The sequence below is a fragment of the Helianthus annuus genome, chromosome 3 (assembly GCF_002127325.2).
Source record: "Helianthus annuus cultivar XRQ/B chromosome 3, HanXRQr2.0-SUNRISE, whole genome shotgun sequence".
Classification (NCBI taxonomy): Eukaryota; Viridiplantae; Streptophyta; class Magnoliopsida; order Asterales; family Asteraceae; genus Helianthus; species Helianthus annuus.
The window spans coordinates 55,668,188-55,695,065 of record NC_035435.2 but is presented as its reverse complement, the minus strand read 5'-3'; the positions used below and the strand labels follow the sequence as shown (position 1 = coordinate 55,695,065).

The following is a 26,878-nucleotide window of genomic DNA, read 5'->3' as shown; positions in this document are numbered from 1 at the left end:
TTGGTGGGAAGAACGTCACATATTGTGGACCTACACTTTCTTCCATAACTACATTTGCATCCTCAGCCGACCCCAACACAGGTTAGCTGTACTCTTTGTGAAAACGGAACCATATAGCCATAATGTTCGACCCCAATACAGGTTAGTTGTACTCTTTGTGAAAACGGAACCATATTGGAGAACGGGAATCATCTTACAAGTAAAGTTGATTCCAGGCATGTGGTGTTACCGGATATTCATTCGTTTAATTTGATGTTAGATGCGTGTTTGGTGAATCAAAAATGGGATGATCTTGAATTTTTCTACACAAAAATGCTGCAACACGGATACTACTTTAATGCAGAACGTCAATTTACTTTCATACTTAGTGATTTAATTTTCTGCATGCTATGCTGTCTTTGTTATATCTGCATCTTTTTTCCTGTTTCAGGTAACACTCAAATACAGCCGCCAAGTGCTATGGTGACCACTGGTACTACCACTGGAGCGGGCAAAGAAGGATCAATAAAAGGTCGTTCCCATGTTTCCTCATCAACGTCCCAGTGGGACGATGCATGTTCGTATATTTTTTTTTGTTTCCACACTTACATCATCCCTCCACCCAATACGACGCCTACATCATAGTTGTTTCCCTTAATATATGTTGCAGGTAAAAACATTATACGGAGCGATATAGTGCACACACTGCCTGTGGTATGTCCACTAACAACATGTTCTCCCTCCGTATCTGTCCATGGTCTACACTGTTAGCTACACTGTTTACTACTATCCTTCTACCATTTCCATAACTATTATGTTTTTTTTTTTCCAGACAGTTCCTGCAAGCCACAAAATTCTCATCAAAACGTGGCGGGTCCATCGCGTCGGCGTCCTCCTCGCCCTAAAAAAACAGAAGGTAAACTTCCATCACTTCCCGGTACCCTACTAGGCTTTTACCCGTCTATCACCACCACAGGAATAACATTGCCATATTTAATTTTGCTAACAGGCGTTCGTATTCGAACCCCGCGCAGGGCAGCGTTTGCATCAGCAGGTACTGTCCAACCCTATTTTCTTACCACACATTTTTTCCCCTTTTGCGTCTAATGTTACTCCACCGTTTGGGTACGCTACTCTTAATCCGTGTGTTGTACTAAATTTACCTGTTATAAATATTACAGGTGCTCGTGTTGAGTACCAGAGCCTTGGCCGTCCAACCTTCACGTGTCATAATTGTGCAGCGGTCATGTGGTATGAGGAGAGTAACAAAAATACAAAGGCGTCTGATGGGACGACTTTCTCTTCGTGCTGCCAGGATGGCAAGGTTTTGCTTCCTCGCCTTCTTGACGCCCCTGAGCCATTAAGATCGTTACTTGATTGTAACGACCCAGAGACGGTTAGATTCAGAGAACAGATTAGAGTGTACAACAGCATGTTCTGTTTCACATCATTTGGGGCAAAGATTGATCATGCTATAAACAGTGGTAGAAGCCTATATACCTTTCGAATAAGCGGTCAGAACTACCACCGAATAGGATCCATGTTACCAGTTGAAGGTGAACAGCCCGGATATGCTCAGCTGTATTTCTACGACACGCAAAACGAAATCAAAAACCGTATAGCTGCTTTGTTCGGCCAGGACCATTGTGAGGACACAGTAGACGAAGCAATTGTTGCGTCCCTCATAAGAATGTTAGACGAACACAGTTCTGTGGCTAACGCCTTCCGAATGGCGCGCAACTGGTGCGCTCAGAATGAAAGAAACGACTGTCAGCTGCGCTTACTCGGCCATGTAATGAATAACCCACAGTACAATCGTCCTAATGTGTCTGAAGTTGCCGTTCTTATCACAAACGACTTTGGGGAAGACACCGAGCCACGCGATGTTGTCGTCAAGGCAAAGCACGGAGCGCTGCAACGGATATCGGAATTACATCAGCTATACATGTGTTTGCAGTATCCGTTGTTGTTTCCATACGGAGAAACCGGGTACCACGAGCGAATACGCTACCATGACAACACCGGACACCGTGCGACTAAGCGACAGCGTGTTACGATGCGGGAATACTACTGCTACAGAATCCATTATCGCAACAATGAAGGCACCACCCTGTTCAGAGGAGGTCGCTTATACCAGCAACATCTGGTTGACGCATATACGGCCATAGAAGAACAAAGGTTGCGCTGGATGAGAAATAACCAGAATGAGCTGCGCGTTGAGCTCTACCATAATGTTTGCGACGCTGTAGCACGTGGAGATACAAGTGCTGAGGCTATCGGACAACGGATAGTTTTACCTACAACCTTTACGGGCAGTCCAAGATATATGATCCAAAATTACCAAGACGCCATGGCTCTGTGTCGTGCTTTTAGCAACCCTGACCTGTTTGTCACCTTTACAGCCAACCCAAAATGGCATGAGGTCGAATACATGGTATCTCTCATACCAGGCCAGAAATCCCATGACCGTGCAGATGTTGTATCACGCGTTTTTAAGCTAAAGCTGACCTTTTTGATTGAAGATATTATGAAGAAACAAATCTTTGGCAAATGCAACGCAGGTAAAGTTTGTAATGCACTCAACTCTTTCTTTTGCTATCAATTCTCCACCAATTCTCACCTTTTTTTTCTTGCTAATTTTTCCCTCTCTATCTTGAATACGTGTCCCGTGGTGATATACAGCCATTTACACAATTGAGTTTCAAAAACGAGGACTACCGCATGCGCACCTTCTGTTTTGGCTTGAACATTCTGCCGCGTTTCGCACACCTGCTGGTATAGATGATTTGATTTCGGCCGAGATCCCATCGAAGATTGACGACCCATCCGGCTATAAGGCTGTCACAAATTACATGTTGCATGGCCCATGTGGGAATGACGCACGCAGTGCTTCGTGTACAACAGACGGGAAATGCATGAAACACTTTCCAAAACCATTTTATCGAGAAACGACAATTGACGAAGACGGTTACCCAGTTTATCGACGAAGGGATTCCAAGATTTTCTTCATGAAGGGCAAAACTAGGCTTGACAACAGGTTTGTCGTCCCATACAACCTTTATCTCCTCTTGAAGTATGAATCACACATCAACGTTGAATGGTGCAACCAGTCTCGAGAAATAAAATACATGTTTAAATACTTAAACAAGGGGCCGGATAGGGCTACAATGGTTGTTCAAGAAAACATTGGCAGCGACAGCGAAAAGCGTGCACAACAGATTGTTAAGGTCGATGAGATTAAAAACTATTTGGATTGTCGCTACTTATCGCCGTGTGAGGCTGTGTGGCGAATGCTTGCATTTCCTATACATTACTCATTCCCGTCCGTCATGAAGCTAACCTTCCATCTACCTAACCAACAATTGCTCACGTTGCGTGATTCGGACAGCTTGCCAGCCCTGTTAAACCAGGACGGGATAGGAGAAACAATGTTCACCCAATGGTTTGCGCTGAACAACAGAGATGCATTGGCAAGAAAGTTGACGTACGTCGAGATACCAACACAGTATGTGTGGCAAGAGGATAACAAGGTATGGAAAAAGCGGTTGGAACGGACACCCGTTGGGCGGATTGTGTATTGCAATCCAGCAGCTGGGCCAAAGTATTATTTAAGGATGTTGTTGGGAATTGTGAGAGGGCCCCGAAGTTTCGAAGAAATAAAAACAGTTGATGGGGTCGTGTATGAAACTTACAAAGAACCCTGCTATGCGTATGGCTTGCTTAATGATGACAAGGAGTGGAGTGACGCTCTTTCAGAGGCTAAATTATGGGCGTCTGGTTCCCAGCTACGGGAGTTGTTTGTTACCATGTTATTGTTTTGCGAAGTGAACCGCCCAGCACACCTGTGGGCGCAGAATTGGGAGATACTATCTGATGATATTTTGTACATGAAACGTAGACACTTCATGTTTCCAGGATTACACTTATCAGACGACCAGCTTAAGAACTATTGCCTGATTGAGCTGAATGAACTATTGGAGAAAAATGGCAAATCATTGGCGGATTTCACGGATATGCCACAGCCGGATACGTCGCTCCTCGATAAGATGCATAATCGTCTGATCAGGGAAGAGATGAGTTACAATAGAAAACAATTGACAGATGAACACGGGCAACTGTACGCATCACTCAATACGGAACAGACAGCCATATACGACAGGGTCATTGATTCCGTTACCGCCAAAAAAGGAGGGTTTTATTTCGTATATGGTCCGGGTGGGACCGGGAAGACTTTCCTGTACAGGACCATCTTGTCACGCTTAAGATCTATGGGGCTGATAGCCCTTGCGGTTGCGTCTTCAGGTAAAAGAAATAATCCTGTTATGGTGTATAATTATTCTCACGCTACTTAATGTATGTGGTTGCGTAATCAACTCCATTTTTACTAACTTTACGTATCCCTTTATGTCAGGTATCGCATCTCTTCTGTTACCTGGTGGTCGTACAGCTCATAGCCGTTTCGCTATCCCTTTAGAATTACTTCACGGTAGCACGTGTGCCATTAAACAAAATACCCAATTGGCACACCTCTTGCAAGAGGTAAGGTTAATCATCTGGGACGAGGCACCAATGATGCAAAAATACGCCTTTGAAGCACTTGATAAAACACTTAGAGATATCTTGGGGTTCTGTACCTACGCAAACAGGGAACGTGTGTTTGGTGGCATGCCTGTCTTACTTGGTGGCGATTTCAGACAAATCCTTCCCGTCATCTCAAAGGGAAAAAGAGAAGATGTCGTTCAGGCATGCATAAATAAATCGAACCTGTGGAAAAGTTGTCAACTCTTCACCCTCCACCAGAGTATGCGCGTCAACGAATACACCTCCACAGGTGTGATAGACATGGATAGACAACGTTTCAACAAATGGTTGTTAGACATTGGCGATGGAATCGTTCCGTCGAAAGCCAAAGAAGGTGAAGATGAGCCGACCTGGATCGAGATACCCGCCAGGTTCATCGTTGATAGTTGTGGTGTCCCTGTAGAATCAATTGTTAACGCTGTCTTCCCGTCATTTACAAAAAGGCAGGATGATTACGATTTTTTGTGTGAGAGAGCAATACTAACCCCACGCAATATAGACACGGATGAAATCAATGATTACATGTTTCAACAATTGAAACGGACCGCAAGGACCTACAAGAGTTCTGATGAGATATGTCGCGCATCCACAGACGTTTTAGAACAGGAGCAACTCTATCCGACTGAATTCCTGAATTCTTTGACATTCCCAGGTAACCCCCCCCCCCGACCGCGACCGCGCTAAAATATTAGTTAAAAAAAGTTTCTACTGCCAACTAAAATCTTTAATTATTTGGCATTGTCAGGTATGCCGCCGCATGCTTTGCATTTAAAAGAAGGCCTCCCTATAATGCTTCTACGAAACGTGAACCCCTCACAAGGCTTATGTAATGGCACATGCCTTATTATCACAGACCTGGGGAAATTTGTTATCAAAGCTAGGATACTTACTGGGTCAAATCATGGAGACACTGCTTTGATACCAAGGATCACCCTTTCATCCACGAAATCAAAATGGCCATTTATTATGAAAAGACGGCAATTCCCAGTGAAGCCATGCTATGCAATGACCATTAATAAAAGCCAGGGCCAATCATTAAAAGTAGTTGGTCTCTATTTGCCCCGACCTGTGTTTAGCCATGGCCAGCTTTACGTCGCACTTTCAAGGGTTACGTCACCTGAAGGTTTAAAGATTGTCATCGTAGAGGACGGCGACGGTGGCATGAAAAACCATACCAGAAACATCGTTTACAAAGAAACGTTTAACAATTTGGGAACATTAGAACGGCCGGAATAAACGAACAATTGTTCACAGGTAACCGTTCAATGAGTTAATATTGATTGAAAAAATGGATAATACAACTATCTGACTTGACAACATTTTTTACTGATTTTATAGCTTTAGCGCACACCTATCCTCCATTTTTATATATTCTTGATTATTGCATAATTACCCATATGCCTATAAGATTAGTTACTTCCACTCTTTAGTTTTTCACTGAATATATGGTAACATGTTACTTCCACGCTTTATTTTTTAATGAAATGTGATGTAACAATTGGCACAGTGTTTGATGATTGGTGAAGTTGGCAAAAAACAGCAGATTTGTAGCAGATAATGGTTTAACTTGCCAACCCCTGAACACAAACGATTTAACACTCTAATTACTGAAAGAAAATTGTCTGTTTTGTACTGTTTACAACTGAAGGATCTACAAGTTTTTACAGTTATTCGCGTTATTTTCCAACTCTGTGAGGAAATTCCTTGCATCTCTGCGGTTGTTGTTGCGTTACTTTCTGAGGTACACCCTATAAATCCCACCAGTTTTCTTAACATCCATACATAAGAATATAAAATTTAAAAGATTCAGTTTACATTTAAAAGATTCAGTTTACATTGACCGGACCTTAACCTTGGAAAATTTTAAACCCTGCATGTGACGTTTTTTTTAAATCTGATGTTTGTTTATCATGGTTAGGTCTGTTAATTTAGTGATTTTTTGCAAAACAAAAACTATACATGTTTTATATGATCTGTGTTGCTTGATTTAATAGTTGGATCAACCTAAAATATGTCAAAACTCAGAATTGACATCAGTAGTAATTATCAAAAGCCACATGGGCTAAAACACTAAACCAGTATGTAATTTGTGCAGTTCAGGATGAGGGCGGAAACCAAACGGGTTGAATGATATAATCCGGGTTGAACCATTTAACCATACGGACAAAGGGCCATCAGAAGCTGGTATTGTTGAACTACTGTTGGTGCTCAATCATTTGACAAATAAAATGAAGTTATGCTGTGCATTTGGTATTTTATACCAACATACGAAAATGCTAGGCTGTAGACTGATGAGGATGGATGCGAGAGGGACGATTTTGTCAATACACTTTACATGTATCGGTCACTCACTCGATGGCCCATGACCAGATGCACCATAGTTTGTCAAGATTCTACGAATTTTAAAGACATTATGCTGTGCAGTTCGTACTTAATACCGACATATGAAAATGCTAGGCTGCAGAAAGAAGAAGCTAGGAAAAAAACAATTTTAATGGCTTCCTTTATATTTACTTTAGAAAAAAGCTTTAAATTGCTTCCTGTCGGTGTTGCCACGCCACACACTTCGCTTTATACAAGGATCTTATTGATTGCAATTTTGTAATTGGTTTTTAGGTTTTTTTATTTGCTGACATATTGTTCTTTGTTGCTTAGGCTGTAAGCTGCTCTGTGTATATCAAGAGTAATACTGTTGTGGAGTCTACTACAAGGAGTTTCTGTCCAACAAGCATCAGGTCAGGAGGTCATACGGACATTGGACCGCGCAGATCAAACGAACACCACATATCATGATCGATGACCTCTCAAAGCATCTGGGAGATGCTTACAAGTGGGGTCTCGCGAGTTCCTTCTATGCTTTATTTGATGGTCATAATGGGTCAGAGGCTGCATCTTATGTTAAAGAACATGCCATGAGGTTATTCTTTGAGGATTCGGATCTACCACAAGCAGCACCAACTGGTGCTTCAGATGCAGGTGATTTGTTTTTAAAACAAGTGGAAGGGTCTCATAACAAAGCGTTTTTTACAGGCTAACTTATCCTTAGCTGATGAATTCAGTGTGAGCGATTATTGTGGAACGATAGCTTTAACTATTTTGATAATGGGAATACATATAATAATAGCCAATGCTGGCGACTCTCGTGGGGTGCTATGTAGGAACAGGTCTGCAACACATATTACTGACGACCACAGGGGGTCGACTTGCTTACAAGAAACGGAAAGATGTGAGTGGTAAATAATCAGCTATACATTATCAGCCAGAGCCAAAAATCGATTATACATTAAAAGCTGTTGGTGGAAGTTTAACAGCCATTCCTGGACTTTCTGACCTGATAGATGTAAGTTTCTTTATGATGTGATTAACATTGTTTTGTAACAAATTTGTCTGAATTGTTGACAGTTTCTATGCAGGTGAAGAGCTAACACTAAAATACAATTATATCCCTGATTACTAATGTGACTTTACATTGACTTGAGGGTTATGTTAATGTAATTAGTAATCACATTAATAATAGACTGCACATTAATAACATCGGCTGATAATCTGCCCATAACAGTTCTGTATTAAATTTTGAATTAAACAACATTTTTCATTCCAAAAGACTATTTTAAATGCCTATATAAATAAGTCTCCACATTGCAGGTCATACTCGCCTTCTCTTCAACAACCTGTAGTTGCTGGATCTACACGTGACGCCATGTCAGGGAACAACACTGTCGCCGGCTATTCAAAAAAATGGACCACCCTAGAAGCCATCTTGAACCACGGAAGAAGAAATAGGAAACACACGGTATGCCCCCTATGAAACTATATGCTTTCTTTTAATATATCGCAACCAAATAGCATATTTACAGAGTGCTGGTAATTTGTGCAGAGTGCTGAATTCACCTGTCATGTTCAACTTAAGCGCATACGCAATAACCAGGAGTGGTTCAGGCTGACATGTGGCGGTGGAGGCTGCATGAAAGGTGTAGTAGGTGAAGACAACAATATGTGGTGTGATGGGTGCGAAAACCCCGTACTCTTCCCAAGAGTAAGGTTAGTTTCTGATGGTGTGCAGTTATATTAATTTGTGGCAATCTTCATGCAGGCAAATAAATTGACCCTTTTATTACAAACCTTGCACAATTTCAGGCTAGAACTCGAGGTGTTTGATTCAACAGCCGAAGCTGTCATTGTCTGCTTTGATGACACCGCCGAACGCTTGACAAATGCCACTGCTCATGATATACTCACATCAGGGTCTGTCCTATCAGGCGTCTACAACCTTTATTCTACCGACATCCAGGATAAGTTCACTCCGGTGATAGTAAGAAACCCCGACAACAGCATCTCAGCACTGCCGAAATGTTTGCAGTCTCTTGTGGGCAGCACTCAGACCCTCCTGCTTGATTCATGTACGTACTATGATCATGGTTCTTTCGAAAGTTTTAACTGCAAGAATGTTCTTCTATACGGAGATGGCGGTGGGTGCGTTGGTTCTTCCACACCTCATTCGCTCTCTAATAAAGACAATGAGGTAGTGCCGATACCGACACCAGTTAAGCACGTTGAAACGACCATAAGGTATATCTCTGTTTATCATTGATTTTGACTTCAATAAGAATCGTACTGATGATATTTAAACCACACAATATGCATTACATTTACAAAAAGTTTTGTTAGGTATGTCCAGCATTATAAATTATGATTTTGTTTCTTTTTTTTTTACATTAAAATGTACATAAGTTAGTTATGAATGTCTAAAACGACCTCAAAGGAAGGGCCCCGCAAGACAAATATGTTGGGCTAATCGGGACCATGAACCAACAAACCTAGCTTTTTTAAGCAACCTTATAGCTTTTTTTAATTGTCAAGAAAAGTTCCCGTTCTTTCCTTCGCAGGACTACTTATACAAATTCGGGTTCGGATTCAGAAGAAAACGTTGACGATGATCCACGTGAAAGGTACACCGTTTGGACACAAACATACACATTTAGATATCACTTTTATAATGTTAGCAGTAACTCATTAAATTTCAGATGCCATTTAACATTTAAATCCACTTTATTCCAAAGAAACTACCAAAGTCCATTTAACAGTTTCAGTTGACTTTATTCCTAGCTAGGCTGCATACATTAGGAAAAAAATGCAAAACCTACCACTTTTTAACGATCTTGCTTTTGTTAATTCACTGCAGGCAGTCGACCGGTGATGGGATTGGGGATGATAGTGCCATGCGTTAACTAAAGTTCGGTCCATGTGTTAGCCAATAAGACAAGGAGGCGTGCGAGAGCTACTGCGTTTTTCCCATTTACGTTTCATGTTTTTTATTTTGGAAGACATCTTTTCCCTTTTTTTTTTTGGGCACAAGAGTTATGCCGACAGAACAAATTACGATCCATGGTTTAATAAAGTTTTAGCATGCCTCTTTATATAGGTCTTTGACTTACGTATATGTGACGTGTGTGCGTTATGAAAACCGAGACTAAAAATGTGGAAATAACTGCTCTTCTTTTCTTTTATCAGAAGGTTTATGCTTGATACTTAACAAGAACTTGAAGCCTGGGAGCTGGTATATCTTTGTTTTTCATTTTTTTATGTCTTTGTTCTTCAAAAATGGCGTTACCTTCAGATGCCTTTAATTTTAAAAAGTTTAGAATATCTTCATGATTTCATCCAGCTTTAATGTAGATTTTGCTTCCTTTTTCCCTTTTGGCTAAGTAACGTGATACCAACATTCCTTTTGAGATCATTTTGTGGGAGGCCACAACATGTGTTTTCTTATGTTTGACTTTGCAACTGTCAATGCAATTTTGTGTTTTCTCAGGTAAGTACTAACATAATTCGCAAGTACAGTGGGCCAGTTGATATCTGGTTTTCGTTATGGAGTGCCCAAAATCCTTTGAATGAATAAATGCATTGTTTGCTAAATGAAAATCCATGTGGAAGCTATGGTTCAATGTCACAACACTTGAGTCAATGGGTGCCTTTTGGGTTATTATATCTCAACAATTATTACGTGATTTTACTTTGTTTGATATAAATAAGTTGTTAACATGTTAGTTACAATTATAGCGTGGTCTCAAAAGGCAAAATAAAGACAATAACTGTTATGTTAGTTACAACCCTTCCCACTGTCGTTTCAGAAAAAACCAATAACTATTATGCATGTCGTGCATCGCACGGGTATTCCCCCTAGTCATCTTTAAAGTTTAGGACTATTTACCAGTTTAATCCAAAATGATTTTTTGTGTCAAACATCCTTTCACTTTTGACATTTTCTGTCATCTCGATTGAAGCTACTAATTTAGTTTACTTTTTATGTTAAGTTGAAAGATATTTGGATGAAACTAGCAAATATTAAACCTCAGAGATGATTTTAAGAATTTATTCTCACTCTTTTTAATTTCTTTTATCTAATTAATTTTGTCAAATATATACAAAACAAAATATACATGCAGTTTTTATAAAAAAAAAATAATAGTTTTATCACATAATTTTAATAAATTTTCATTCAAACCATTAACTCAGTTTATTTTTTCTGTTAAGATGAAAGATGTTTTAAATTTTATAAACTAAGATAGAAATTAATATGCAGTTTTTTTATATAGATCAGTTTTATAAAGAGAAATCAATATACAAAATAAACATCAATGGTGTGTAGCACATAACGATCGATTACAACTTTTAGTATTTAATCAAGTGTAGAGATAGAAAAAAAAATTGTAAAACGTTACATATTTTTAAATGTGTTGAACATCTAAGAATTATGTTGGCAGAAATAAAGTATTTATCTAATTAAGATTATGAGGGTAACTAGCTAATATTTATTCCTAGTGGTTTGAGTAAAGAAACTTTTAGTTCATGGCATTATTCTTACTATTTAGTGGGTAATTTTAAGGTTTGGTAACGATACGTTGTTTTGATAAAGGGGAGGGGGCAAATGGCTTCTGGCTTTTGTTAGGAGCGAATTTAAAAGAGTAGAAGTTGAATTACAAACTTGGTACATATGATAAGAATTGTTTATTTGACCTTTTTCTATAAGGTCACTAGCATTTTAGTTTTATAAAATTTAGAGGTTGAAGTAAATTTTATTTTTGTAAAACTAATGTATATAAAAAAATTGGGAATTAATTATTGTCTTACATTATAAAATTTAGAAGATCCTTCACCGTAATAGAAAAAAAATAACTGAGTTAGTGGTTGGATGAAAATTTATAAAAATTATGTGAAAAAACTATTAATTTTTTTTATAAAAACTGCATGTATATTCTATTTTATATATATGTGTGACAAAATTATTTAAATAAAAGAAATTAAAAATAATTTAAGTAAATTGCCGAAATCGTCCCTGAGGTTTTATATTTGCTAGTTTCATCCAAATATCCTTGAAGTTAACAGAAAAAGTAAACTAAGTTAGTGGTTTGGATGAAAATGACAAAAAAAGCCAAAGGTGAAGGGGGTATTTGGCACAAAAAAGTCATTTTGGATGAAACTGGCAAACAGACTTAAACCTCAGGGACGAATGTGGCAGTTTACGCTAAAATTTTTAATATATATTTATAGAAAATAATAATTAAAATATTAAAGTTGTTCAATTTATTTAAAACAATTTAATAAATAATAATTATACCATTACCTTTTTAACTTCAAGTTTGCATATAAATAATCTATTAACTTTATATTTTATGTAACACATTTTAAGCTTAAATTTATTTTTACTTTTTTGATAATTTTTTCCCATAAACATTACTATTCTTTATGTATAATATTTAAGCTACATAAATTAAGATTAAAAAGAGTAAATATATATTTGAACTTAAAGGCATACATGAGATTTTAAAGTTTAAGAAAAATAAGGGAAAATTGTAATTTATTAAATTATTTTTAATGAATTAGGTATATATTGTCGAATACCCAAATCCCTGGTGACGTTCAAAGGGTCTTCACTGACGTCGAGAGATCCCAGCCTTCGTTGCTACAAAAAAGTAAACCGTTAGCCTCGTCAGGGAGGGCCTCGGGAGGGAGACCCGAGACCAAGCTCCGGCGTGAGAATAAGTAAGCTTGCCGGAGAGTTTAAGGAGCTTATTCCGATGAGTGTGATCACCAAAATGTTCCTCTATGGTGTGAATCTAATAAATGTGTGTGTGTTTAATGTAGGAGAATATTGGTCGGAATAAATGAGAAAGCTATTAATGCAATACCTTGAGTTCCTCGTGATCACCTCTCTTCTCTCTTATATAACTCTGAAACCTTATCTCTCATGTGGGATATGTTAATGAGGCGATCTAATGGATTCTGAGAGTCTTCGAGGGGCTCAGACACGTGTCTGACCCCCAACGGTAAGATTGCAGCCTCATTTAATGTTTCCGGCTAGGAAGTACAATTCCAGCCAAAGATCCCTTTCTAGTCATGCATTAAATAACGCCTGCATTCTCTGATTCCTTGTTTCCCGCTCATTTTTGTGTAAAGGAAACCTTAATGGCAAGTTAAACTACCTTTGGGCCTTATCTGTTGGGCCTGCATGATGGTAGCCCAAGTCGGGTAAATGGAGCAATCCATTGGTCCGTCGTCAAGTCATTTTTAGTCCCTGGTTATGAGACCCAAGGCTCATGATCCGGGGCTGAGTTACATCTGTTCTCAAGAAGTAATTTTCTTGGTTTGAGAATGTGGGCCCGTTTTTTAGTTAATCATTATTCGCCCCTATCAGTCTGCCGAATATTAATGGCGGGGTTTAATCCGCTTAGTACACGTGCCCCCTTTTTCATATTTTGAAGAGATGGTGATGTGACGGTTATCATCTCGTCAGTTACCTCTTTAAATACCCCCATTTCCCTTTCATTTTTTCTTAACCTCCATTGAACCCTTCTTCTTCTTTCTTTCTCTTCATTTTTCTCCGATCACCGCTTCTTTGTTTACCATGAGTCGCACCGGTCGTTCTGTGATCTGATCAGTTTTGACAGCGAAGGATTTGGAATCCTTCGCTGAGACCTACAAGATTCCCGAACGTTTTTCTCCTACTCTGTCGGGCCCTGATGAACCGGCTGTATGCACACGTGATAGGATTGTTCTCTATACTCTGGCGTTTTCTTCTTGTGGGGTTCGGTACCCCCTTTCTCCCTTTAAGATAGCCTTACTGCATCACTTCGGGGTTCATTTCTCTCAATTGCACCCTCTAGGGTTTATGAGAGTAGTACATTTTGAGTTATCTTGTGTGGCCGTCTCCGTCGAGACGTCTGTCCCCCTGTTTTGCATGTTTTATAAACTGATTTCTGATGGCGATTTGTTTATCTTCGCCAAACGAAAAGATAGTGTGTCGAAGCCTTGTTATACTTTCATGCCGACTTCCACTTACCCTAAAGAATGGAAGAGTAGGTTCATCTTCGTTTCTGCTACCATGATACCAGAGTCTCCACCACTGAAGGATGCCGAGGCTGCTATTGAAGACATTATTCCCATTTTGTCTGCTGACGAGATCGTCCAGTGGAAGCGTATGTATGAAAATCCAACGAGAGCCTTCACTTTTTCTGAGGGAATTCTGGCTATTGGGGGGGGGGGTTGAGCCCTTCCAACTCAGTTCGCCCCAAGGCCTTTTTTGGTAAAAAAGGTATCTTCTTGCCCTTGACTTGTTATACCTGTTTTTACTCTTTGGGATCTGTGCAGTCATCTTTAGTGTTTCTCTCGTGTAGAGCTGACTTTGTGGAAGTTGCTCCAAGGGGATTCTAAAGATGTTAAATTTGTGGTTGGTGATGAGGTTGAGCCGGGTTTGAACCGGAGTGTTGAGGTGCAAGTTACTGGGGGGTCCGTTCAGGCAGGGGGCTCTGCTGCTGTGGAAGAAGGTGAAGGGGCCTCTTCTGATGGAGAAGAGAGTTCCCCTGATTCTCTTCAAGTTAAGCATTCTAGCCATGGGGATGAGGAGGGTCTGGAGAGCCGCTTGGCTCGCAAACGAAAAGATGCTAGTCCCAAACAAGTCCCGGCTCCGCGTGACATTCGACTGAGGCTCCGGAGTGCCAGTGGGTAGAAGGCCCCTCCTTCTATGAAAGCTGCTTCTGAACTTCCCCCTATTGGGGTTAAAGGCTCTTTGTCTAAGCACATGCGGTCCTCCAGTTTTGTGAGTGAACCCTTGTTGGTGAGTTTACCTTTTAGTCGGTTGTTTTGCATTTGCTTTGTTTTGGCAGATTTCTGATGTTCTTTTTCCTTTCTTTGTTTGAGTAGGGAAGTTCTCATGCTCCAATAGAGATCTCTACTGCCCCTTCCTCTTCTCGTGTTCGAGACAAGACTCCCGAAGTAAGCATTGCTTGTGTTACCTCAGCTTTTGAGGTTTCTCCTCACCATGCTACTGGGACCAGCAGACCTTCTCACTTTGAGGGTTTTACCTCTCGATCTCCTCTTGCTCCCTTATTTGCCGATGCTCTCCCTGCCCCGTATGTTCCCAAGTGGAAAATTACTCCGTCCTCTGTGGTGGGCAACCCTGAAACTGCCCGGGACTTCTTAACCCATGCTGTTCCTCCCTCCCATAAATTTATGAATTCTGCCTTGAGGGATGATCTCTTTGACGATCAATACAGCATGTCACTCTGTGAGGGTCTTTTCAGGGGCGTTGGCATGTTGCAGCGGGTTGATGATTTGCGGAAAGAGAATGAAGGACTTAAGAGTGACCTTAAGGCTTCTCAATATGTTGCTGCTGAGCTCCGATGTCAAGTGGTTGAGGCTGAGCGTAAACTGCAGGAGGAAAAGGTGCATAGCCTTTCTCCCCTTTCTCTCTTTTTTTTTGTTTGATTCCTTTTGGATTTTTTTGCAATGTCTTTTGCTCAGGGGGCTGGAGCTATGCTGGAGCGAAGGGAGCGAGCCTGGGAGAGGGAGATGGCAGCTTTGGTGGAAGAGGAGGAGTTGGCCGCTGAGCTGAAGCATCAAAGGGAGTTTAACTCTGTTTCTCAGAAAGATCTGGATGTGATGTATGCTGAATATGGGATGACGTCTGATGATAACCAGCGGTTGGCTAAGGAGAAGCATTGGTTGATTACTGAAGGCTTCGGAGCCTTTCTTACTGTCGTCTCTCAATCGGAGGAGTTCAAGAGTGGTCTTGAGCAGGTGTATTGGGCGTACCGGGACGTTGGATATCAGTCAGGGCTGAAGGATGGGTATATTTATTCTGCTCAGGGTTTGGACAGGAAGGAAACTCCGATTTACAATTCCAGAGCTAAGAAGCGATTGTCTAAGTTGGACAAGGAATTTGGGGGTAAGACCCCAGCACTTCTTGAAAAGATCCTGGAGCATCCCATGATATCCATTGATGAATTGAAAGCCCTGTTTACTCCCGCCGGTCCCTCGTCTCCGAAATCTTTGTCTGGGGGTGGCTCCCAGTAATTTCTGAACATTAACCTACTTCGATATGGTTGTAATCTGAAAAATTATGCACTCTAGGATACTTTTAACTTTTTGATGCTTGGGGGGAGAACCTTTGTGTAGGGGTTCTCCTAGTACTTAATCATATGATTTATGACTGTACATTGCTATCTTGCTTTTGCCTGTTTTCTGGTGTGTTTTTTCTTTTTGCAGGAGCTTCTGCCAGGGATCAGGTTAGCGTTTTCCTGGAGACTTTTGGCTGTTTACAAGAAACTGTGCTTTAGTCTGTCTATCATGCTTTCTAGCTTGTATATTAGCTTTTCTTTTTAAGGCCAATAGGGCTTCCTATTGTACATTCATTTTGTAATAAAAACTTCTTTTTGTAGTTTGTTTATAGAAGTGTGTTGTGTTCATGGTTTGCTTTATAAACCAGGATTGTCTGTTTGAGGACAATCGCTGGACAAGTCTATAATGTGAGATTATGTTTTTGGCTTGTTTGTCTGTTTTCTTTGGGTTAGCTAGACCCTATTTTGCCCCACAGCCGGGCGTTTGGTATGTTTGATATACCTTGTACATGTGTGTTTGTTTGTTGTTAGGTTTATAGTTCTCCTAGGCACGTCTGCCTTGGTATAACACCTGTTATTTTGCCAAAAGGGGACAAGTGAGTTGTCCGTTTGTCATTCATTTCTTGGGGACCAAGTTTCCCCAGTACAAGCTTTTACAAAAGGTTTTCTCTTGGGGGTAAGTTCCTGACTACCAGTTAATCATTACAAAAGTGGCTCCCTAGCCGTTTTCCCTAAAAGATCCTTTTATGCTTCACATGTGGTACTTTCTGAGCTGTATGAGGTTCCATGTTCTGGGAACTTCCTTGCCTTGAAATGTCTCCAGCTTGCAACTTCCTTTGCCGTTTGCCCATGTATCCCGATAAGGTCATTCCCAGTTGGGCCCTAGTTTTCCGGTGTTCTCCTGTAGGCTGGCTTCGTTTGCTCTTAAGACCAAATCCCCCGGGACGAGGTTAAGCTTTTTCATTTTGGCATTGTAATAGCTTTCCGGCTTTTTTTTTTGTACTTAGCCTCCCTGACTGCTGCTACTTCCCTTCTCTCTTCAAGCAAATTCAGGTTCATCCGGCGGTCTTGTTCGTTTTCGGCCTCCCTGAGCTTCATTCTGGCAGTTAGGGATCCTATTTCAGCCGGGATGACAGCCTCCGTCCCGTAAGTTAAGCTGAAAGGAGTTTCCCCGTTGCAGTCCTTAGGGGTAGTCCTATATGCCCATAACACAAATGGCAATTCCTCCAGCCATCCTTTTTGTTTTCTTCCGAGTCTCCCTTTCATCCCCTTGATAATGCTTTGATTTGCTCTTTCCACCAGTCCATTGCTTTGGGCATGGGTGACGGAGGTAAACACTTGGTGTATGCGCATCTGCTCACACCATGGCCTGAAGGGTTTTCTAGCAAATTGGACACCATTGTCACTCACCAGTTCCTTTGGGACCCCGTATCTGCAAATGATATTGTCTAGCACAAATCGTCTCATCTGTTCCCCGGTTATTTTTGCCAGGGGTCTTGCCTCTATCCACTTGGTAAAATAATCGATGGCAACCACCACGTACTTAACCCCTCCTGGGCCTTCTGGGAATGGCCCAATTATGTCGATGGCCCACTTCTGGAAGGGCCAAGACGTTGAGACAGGTATTATTGGGTGTTTGTGGCGGTGTGTCATAGGTGCATGGATCTGGCAATTGTCACATCTCTTGATCTCCTCTGATGCTGTCTCATACATTCGAGGCTAATAGAATCCTGCATTCATTGCCTTCGCCACTACTGTCCTTGGCCCCGAATGCATTCCACAAATCCCCTCATGTATTTCTCTGATCACATACTTAGCCTCTTCATTGTCAACGCACTTCAGGATGGACCCAGGTATGACCTTCGGTAAAGTTCTCCATCAATCAATTCATATTGTAAGGCTTTGACTCTTACCTTCCTGGCTGCCCAGTCTCCCTCGGGTAATGTTCCGTCCCTGAGGAACTTTACAATCGGTGTCATCCATGTCTCTTTTGCATTTTCGATCGCAGCTACATCTTCTGTGCCGAGAGAGGGGGAGGCCAGGACTTCCACTTTGACTTCTCTTGCTAGGTGGTCAAATGCCACGGAGGCCAGCTTGCTGAGGGCATCGAATTTTCTGTTTCTCCCGCAGGGAATGTATTCTAGTTTAAAGGTCTTGAAAGCCTTGGCTGTTTCTTTTACCTTTGTTACGTATCGAGCCATTGGGCTGTCTTTAGCTTCATATTCCCCTTGGTACTATTTGACCACTAACTGCGAGTCTTTACTAGCCTCCACATGTTTTGCTTTCATCTTTTTAGCTAGCTTCATCCCTGCTAAAAAGGGCTTCGTATTCTGTGGTGTTGTTGGTATTCTCGAAGTCCAACCTGATGGCAAAGGTTAACTCAACCCCCTCAGGACTGATCAACGTAATGGCCGCCCCGCTACCTTCTTCGTTGGAGGCCCCATCTGTGAGTAGTTTCCACACTGCCTCATTTTCCTTCTCTTTCTCTTCCCTTTCCAAGGCTTCCCACTTTAAAAGTTCTCTTTCTTCACCCTCGGGGACCTCCGCCAAGAAGTCGGCCAGTATTTGTCCCTTCATGGCAGTCCTGGCCTTGAATTCCAAGGAGTGTTCTCCTAATTCGACTGCCCATTTAGCCAGTTGACCCGATAACTCCGGCCTCCTTAGCACTTTTTGGAGGGGTTGATCTGTCATTAGGGTAATCTTGTGTCCTTGGAAGTATCTTCTGAGTCTCCGGGACACGAAAACAAGAGCTAAAGCTAACTTCTCCAGGGGCATGTAGCGTTCCTCAGGACCCTTGAGGGTCCTGCTGATGAAGTATATTGGTATCTGCTTCCCTTCCCGTTCCACCATCATAACCGCACTTATGGTTGTTTTTGAGGCAGACAAATACAAAAGCAGATCTTCCCTGGGCACCGGGGTAGCTAAGGTTGGGAGTTGCAAATGTAGCCCTTCATTTCTTGAAAAGCGGTTTCTGCCTCAGAGGTCCATTTAAACCTGTCCGTTTGAAGGCAATCTTTCAGTACCTTCATGAAGGGAAGGGTTCTGTCGGCTATTTGACAGGAAGCGGTTCAAGGCGATTAACCTTCCATTCAGCTGTTGAATGTCCTTCAGGGACCTGGGGGATGGCATTTCGGCCACGGCTTGAGTCTTCTCCGGGTTAGCTTTGATTCCGCCCTTAGTAACCACTACTCCCAGGAATTTCCCTTCTTCTACTCCGAAGCAGCACTTCCTGGGGTTCTGCTTCATATTCACATCTTGCATGGTTTGAATAGTTTCAGCTATGTCATCTATCATGGCCATCTCGGTCAGGCTTTTGATAACAATGTCATCGACGTGTACTTCCAAGTTTCGTCCCCGTTGTTCTCTGAAAAGGGTATTCATGAACCTTTGATAGGTGGCTCCAGCATTTTTGAGCCCGAAGAGCATTTTGGTGTAGCAAAATGTCCCTTCGTCTGTGATGAAGGCGGTCTTTTCCTCGTCTTCCATTAACTTCTGTATTTGATGATATCCTTTGTAGGCATCCAAGAAGCACTTCAGGGGATATTGAGACAAGGAGTCCACTTGGACGTCTATCTCTGGGAGGGGGTAGCAATCCTTGGGGCATGCTTTGTTTAGATCTTGAAAGTCGATGCACATCCTCCACCCTCCGTCTTTCTTCTGGACCATAACCGGGTTAGCAACCCAAGATGGGTATTTCACTTCTCTTACTATTCCCGCTCTGAGCAGCTTCCTGGTTTCTTCACATGCGGCCCTCCTCTTGCTGGGGTCCATGCTCCGTTTCTTTTGCTTAACTGGCTTTGCCCAGGTGTATGTATTGAGTCGGTGTTCGGTCAAGCTTCTTGGAATTCCCGTCATGTCTCCATGTTGAAATGCAAATACGTCTATGTTAAGAAGGAGCAGCTCCTTGAGAGCACTTTTGCACTTGTCACTCAGGTGGCTTCTGTCACGGCCCCCGACCACACCCTGGACGGAAGCCACGAACAGTCAAGTGGCACCGGTGGTTATTTTAAAAGCTTTGCAGCAGAAATTTCATCAGGATCGTGAGTTAGGAAAAATATCAGAATTTAGAAAGCACCGGATTTTTATGTATTAAATAGATGGGATAAAACCCATGTTTTACAAAGGTAGCTTTAATAAGGGATAAACCCGAATATATGAAACCATGTTTTCTTAATTTAATTCAGTTGATAAAATAAGCCACTTCTTTAAGCTTTTCGGTGTCGTATCATCACTCTTATTCCAATCTACTGTCATTACCTGAAACGTGTTTTAAAAAGATTTTGGTCGGCAGGATATACTGGTGAGTTCATTCATTTTTGTACAAAAACATATTTGTTATAATTCACAATATTAAGAGCGATTACAATGTTTATATATCAACCAATTACCCCAAATCGGTATTTGTCACTCGACTCGTTTCTGTGACTATGGTCAGATCACCCATTGGCTAACCCGTTGTCCAATGGTGACGGGTATCAAGTAATGTATACAAAACCCCACATACCGGCAATAATTGAAGATTACAAAGACTTAATCCCCGTAATTATAACTTTGAACGTAAATAGGGTTTTGTAAATAATTTGGTGAAAAGAGAATGACTCACCTTGTTAGCATATAGTCTTGATTAAACAAGCATCTTGATTCTAAGCATCTACTTTATAGTTCTGAATCCTCTGATGATTAAGCATCCATTTTGATTGTAAGTGTACGGGGTAGAGTTTCGAGTAGTTAAATATTTAGTTTAACAGAATGGAATACGTATTAGTGTTAAACCTAATCAAACCTAACGATGGTCACGAGATCCGAACCTTAACGAAATTCACAAAGTATAGTCTTGTTTAGACAGCACTTTGGCATTCGTTTAACGAAATTCACAAAGTACAGTACTTTGGCATCCGTTTAATGAAATTTACAAAGTACAACACTTTGGCATTCGTTAGTTAGTTCCTGAATCGATCGGACAGAATATCGCATCGGTGATTATTGGTTAGAACACCAACGTATAGAGAGAAGAAGAAAAGAAATGAGCAAAGAAAAATGAATCCTAAGCTTCCTATTTATAGCCAAGGGATATGTCTTACCCCTATATAGAATTTCCCTAGGTGTTATCTTCCTTAGTTGAACCTTCCCTAGATAAAACCTTCCCTAGATAAAACTTTTCTTAGATAAAACTTTCCTTAGATAAAACCTACCCCATATATATCTATTTTTCATGTATATCTATTTAGGTGTTTAATAAATCTTACTTAGCTGATTACTTAGCTTAATTAATCTTGCTTAGCTTAATTAATTTTGCTTAGCTTAATTAATCTTGTTTAACTGATTAATTAATCATAGTTAACTTAATTAATCTTACTTAACTGATTAATTTTCCTTAACGGTTTAATTAAGTAATTTACATAGCCGATTAATTAAATAACGTATTTAGCTGATTAATTAACTTACTGCTAATTTTCCTTTCCTGTTAAGTTTCCTTAGCTATTAAGTTTCTTAATCGCTAAGTTTTCTTAATTGCTAAGTGTTACATAACCATTTTACTTAACTATTAAGTTTACTTAATGATTAAGTTTACTTAACCATTAAGTATTCTGGTTTAACAGCTCCCTGGTTATTAGTTCTAATTTCTAGATACAATGGAACTCGTATTAGTGTATTAACTTAATTCAACTTTAACGATAATCACCAGATATTGGCAGCACTTAAACATCCATTGGATCGGTTTTAATCGATCGGATAAAGTATCGTACCAGTGATTAGAGTTATTACCCTAATAATGAGTAGAGTTTCGGGAATTTAGGGCGTTTATTGAAAGAAACGGAGATACAAGGAGTAGGACGACGTTTTAGACCGTCGAACTGAGCAATTTGAACTAGTCCCACTGCTGCTTGTTATATACCCCAAACTGGCACCCCCCGCGAGTCGCGGAAGGCACCGGGGATCCTGTCGCGTATCGCGGCAGGGGTCCACCTGGCCTAGCCCTGCCACGTGTCCAGTATAGGCCTGACACGTGGTGCTTCGTCGTGACAAGTGTCCTCGGCCGCCTTTCTCGTCCAATCATGCGTTGTTTTCTCGATTTTCGTGTCGATAGTTATCACGTATGTTTGGGTCTTGATCCTAAATTGTTTGGTTTATAATTGCAAGTCTAATAAAGGTTACTTTTATGTGGTTTGGTTTATCAATCGTCAGGTCTTCAAGTTTCTTTATGCACTCTTCGGATTTGTTTATGGATCTTCCCGATGGTTATTACAGCTTCCCACTTTAACTGTCTGCTCCGGGAACCTGTCACAAAGGACCCACTCTTCGACCCCATCCTTTTGGGGTTTCTCAGATACTTCCCCCTCGGATACGGAAAAAATTACTTCATATGCAGAATTTACCCATGCCAAGCCTTTTGGCGTTTGGAACACTAAAGCTCCGTGTGGGGTTGACGCCTGTGCTTGCAGATCCCCAATCCCAGGCCTGCCTAGAATTGCATTGTACTTTGTGGGTGCTCGGACCACTGTGAAGGTTAGGTTTATAGTTCGGACACGGTCTCCTACTCCGACTGTAAATGGGAGTCTGATCTTTCCCAAAGCGTGTGACACACTGTTGTTGAAACCCACTAAGGGGATGGAGTCCTCCTCAAGCCTATCCCTTACATCCCTGTCAAATCTGAGAAAACAGTGCTCATATATTACTTCAACCCCGCTTCCCCCGTACACATGTATTATAGCCACCTTGTGGCCGGCTATTATGGCTGAGATGTTAAGGGGGAGTCGCTGCACCTCGTTTTCCTCTAGGTGTGGCATCAAGATGGGAGCTTTCATGCGGTCTGGGGAGCCCAGAATTCTGGCCTTTACACTTCTGGTGGTATCAAATTCATCCCTCCTTCGAATCATGTCTACATCTGCCCTTCCAGGCTCCCTCACATCTTTCCCTTTGCGATCCCCTCCTCCCTCCTTAATTTTCTTAACCAAATGGGCCAGTTTACCCGTTTTCACCGCGGCCTCTATTTCAATCTTCAGATACATACAATCATCAGTTTTGTGACCGAACCCCTTGTGGATGTCACAGTATTCGTTCGGTTGTGCCTTTAGCCGTGGTTTTATGGGTGGCAGTCTTGGGAAGGAGCTCTTCACCCTCTCAGTAGGTAGTATTTCACTTAGGGTTTTGGTGAGTGGGGTGAAGTTGTCAGAGTAGGGGGACGGGCCTCTCCCCCGAGGCCTCTATAGGGAATACGAGGGCCTCGTTCTATCATGCAATATTCTATCAAAAGCTGGTTTTCTTGAGTAAGGTGTACCTTTTTCAGGGGGTTTTGCAGCTGGGCTAACCCTTCTGGGCGGGGTGTCCATCTCCTTAGCTTTGCTGACTGTGTCCTTGCCCCTGACAAAGGCTCTAACCCTGTCCATGAGGTTGTCAAACGAGTGTGGGAACTCCTCTCCTAGTTTCTCGCATAGTTGTGCATGTTTTAGCCCATTAATGAAACCGCTGATCTTCATGACCTCTGGGACGTCCTTGATATTCATGCTTTCCTGTTGGTGCATACGTCTGTCGACTTCGTCTTGTATCGAGTCTTGTATTAAGAATGTTATATCAGGGCACGTAGTTCGAGAAAATAGGTTTAGAAGTAATTTCGCATGAAGTAAGTAATTCCGAATGAAAGTGGCATTCATGTAATTCCGTGCGAAATTAGATTTCGCATGAAATCTAATTCCGTTTGGAACCTGTTTCATGCGGAATTAGAAATCTATAAATAGCCTTCAAGCGAAATCATTTGTAACTTTTATGATTCCGGTACCGGAGTGCTGCCGATGTGTCTGCTGATCTGAAAAGCTGTGAAATCAATAAAACAAGACAATTAAGTGTGAAACAAGCTGTTTTCCAAGTCAACTCATTTGTTTCCGCCTTTTGAATTGATAAGAACTCTTCTGATTGACTCGTTTGGGTCACGGAACGATCCTACAAGTGGTATCCGAGCTCAGGAAGAAGAGTTCTTGCCATAACAGCCATAATTTCTGTCTTCTACACCTTCGTTTTCAAAATTCACATAATTTCACAGTCAAAATGGATTGAATTTAATACATAACATGCGAAACAGTGTTTTAATGAATCCTCGAGAGAATTGGACCTTAATTCAATCAAAAAGTGTTAAAATTGATAATTTCGTTTGAAAATCAGATAGAATTTGATGATGTCAGCATAATTTCATATGGAATTACTAGCCTGTTTCACACGAAATTACATAATTTCGCTTCAGAAGTGTAATTTCGTTTGAAAGTTCACACCAAATTAGCTAATTCCGCACGAAATTAGATCTAATTTCGCACCAGTTTGTAATTTCATTTGAGAGCAACACGAAATTACATAATTCTGCACGAAATTACAATTTCGCTTGAAAACATATTTCGTGTGAAACTTCTAGTTTCGTTTAAAGCTGTTGTGCAGGTAATTTCGTTTGAGGAGTGTTTTCGCTTGGATTGATATTTCGTTTGAAGTTGTAATTTTGTAAAAAATTTACCGAAACATGGAAGAGGAATTTTACAATGCGTTTGCGACACCAGTTGCTCCGGTTACAGCTGCCGAAACTCTTACAGTGAAAATGAAACGGGAACTCATCAGAAACCGCCAAAGCTCATGTACATTGAAGATTTTCCAGGATGGAAAAATCGATTTGAGAACTGGGTGCAAGCTTATAAGTTTAACTCGTGGTGTTCACTGGAGAAAGATTACGAGAAACCTTAAAATAAGCGTGGGCTTGAAAAAACGTTTTGTGACTTTTCAGAAACTGATAAATTGAAATATACAAGTGAGAAAATGATGATCAGTATTCTTCAACAAGCGATTAAAGAAGATTTGTGTTGCTCCAACATGAGGGAACTGCTAGGTTAATCGGACAGCATTGATTCAGAAATTCAAAGGAAGCGCAGATATGATCAAAAACAAAAAGGCTTTATTGAAGAAATCATTTGACATGTTTGTAGCTTTCGATCATGAAACAACAAAGATGACCGTTGACAGATATTGTCATCTGGTATTGGAAATGGGAAGATTGGACATTAAGAAAGATGATGATGAATGGGTTGATAAACTTGCTGATGCATTACCACAGCAAAAATGGGGAACTTATTTGTTGATCATAAAACACATGAGAAAATCTGAAAATATGAATCTGGCACAGTTTATTCAGAAAATTGAAGAGCACGAGTTGGATATTCAGAAAACAGCAATCATGAAGAATCCAAATGCTCAACAAGATGTCAGTTTATATTACAGAGAGAACAAGTTTGAAGTTACCCCCAGTCCAAAGATACAAACTGGTTTCAGTGCTGATACTTCTTCTGGAACAAAAGGTAGTAATGTGACTCAGAGTGGTGGATCTTCGTCTTCGTATTCAAGTTTTGATCCAAATCATGCAACATCGAGTCCTCAACGACAGAATTCTACTAATCTGCAGTGCAATGTTACCTTGAACATTCAAAATGGTCAAAATCTGTCTCCTGAAATAGCTAAGCAACACATTACATCACTTGTTGCTATGTTGGAATCATATGAAAGTTTGATTGGTGGCAAAATTGGAAATCCAATGCTTACCAAAGAAGATTATGACCAGATTGATGCTGAAGAACTTGAGTTGATGGATGTAAAGTGGTGTTTAGCCAGTGCTGTTCGAAGAGCAGAAAAATTCACACAAGTCACTGGAAGAAATGACCTTCGTGAATTGTCTAATTCACCGATAGGTTTTGACAAATCTAAGGTTACATGTTTTAGGTGTCGAGAAAAAGGTTATTTTAAGCGTGAGTGCAAAAACAAAGAAGCTGATGGAAGACAAGATCAGTCTGGAAAGAACAATTATTATCAGAAATCAATTTTTCATCAGATTGCTCAACAAAAGGAACCAAAAACTTCTCATGCTAGAATGATAGAAGATGCAAATAAGAAAGCTTATTTTGGTATCATTGATCAAGATGATGAGAAAGTGGCTGAAGGTTTTAGCTGGGATAAATACATTCCACCTGGTTCAGGTCTTGTTGCTAGAATTCTGGGAGAAGATGAGGTTAAACATAGTCAGAAAAGAATGCCGATTTTTCCAGACTTAGGAAGTGATATTGATACCGATGATGAAGAAGAATATCTTAACAAAGCTAGAAAAGGTATAGATCCTGATAGTTTTAATTTGTTTTTTCGCAGATAAAGTGGAAATGCTAAATCAGAAAAAGATTGCCAGATTGAGAAGAGAACTAGAAGCAACAAGAATACTAGCTGATGAAAAGGCAAAGACGAAGGTTGGAGAAGCAAATGTTGAACCAATGACTGAGAGAGTGATAGAGAAAATAGTTGAAGTCGAAAAAATAGTCGAAGTTGAGAAACTAGTCGAAGTTGAGAAAATCGTCAAGGTTGAAAAAGTTGTTGAAGTTGAGAAACTCGTTGAAGTTGAGAAGATTATCGAGGTTGAAAAGATAGTTGAGGTCATTAAACCTTGTCCAAAATGTTTGGAGTCTTGCAAACATTGTGAGGAGAAAGACAAGAAGATTATTGAACTGGAAGTGTTGAAAGAAAATTTGTTGTCTGATGTAAAGTATGTGAAAGAGTCATACGATGTGTTGAACAGAACAGTTGATGGTCTGAAAAGGACAAACACAGAAGTTGAATCTGCTATGACAAAAATGAGCTCAACATTAATGATAAAGCAGAAGGTCATTAATGAATATATTGAAGATTGTGCTAAGCTGAAACAGGAGTTGGAACTTGAAAAGATTGAGAGTGAAAGGATTAAATGATTACTGTTGAGCTATACAACATGTGATTATTTGATTGACAGAGTTTATCCTACTGTTGCAGGTCTTGAAGCATTCAAGGAAGAAAAGACTAAAGATACTGATACTGGTAAGAAACAAAGTGTCAAGTATAACAGATGTCCGCCCCCGATCTATGAAAGTTATTCT

At 40.7% G+C, this 26,878-nt stretch overlaps 1 protein-coding gene and 1 long non-coding RNA gene across 2 annotated transcripts; both read left to right on the top strand.

Moving 5' to 3' along the window:
* The first annotated feature begins 3,146 nt into the window (after window positions 1-3,146).
* LOC110931830 lies at window positions 3,147-5,796 on the top strand. The gene is made up of 3 exons (XM_022175203.2): window positions 3,147-4,281; window positions 4,391-5,212; window positions 5,306-5,796. Exons 1-3 carry the CDS (start codon window positions 3,147-3,149, stop codon window positions 5,794-5,796), a joined length of 2,448 nt encoding a protein of 815 aa, XP_022030895.2.
* Window positions 5,797-6,206: 410 nt separating this feature from the next.
* LOC110927863 lies at window positions 6,207-8,281 on the top strand. The gene is made up of 3 exons (XR_002585963.2): window positions 6,207-6,301; window positions 7,820-7,900; window positions 8,206-8,281. It is a non-coding gene; the product is annotated as an uncharacterized LOC110927863 (long non-coding RNA).
* The last annotated feature ends 18,597 nt before the right edge of the window (window positions 8,282-26,878 follow it).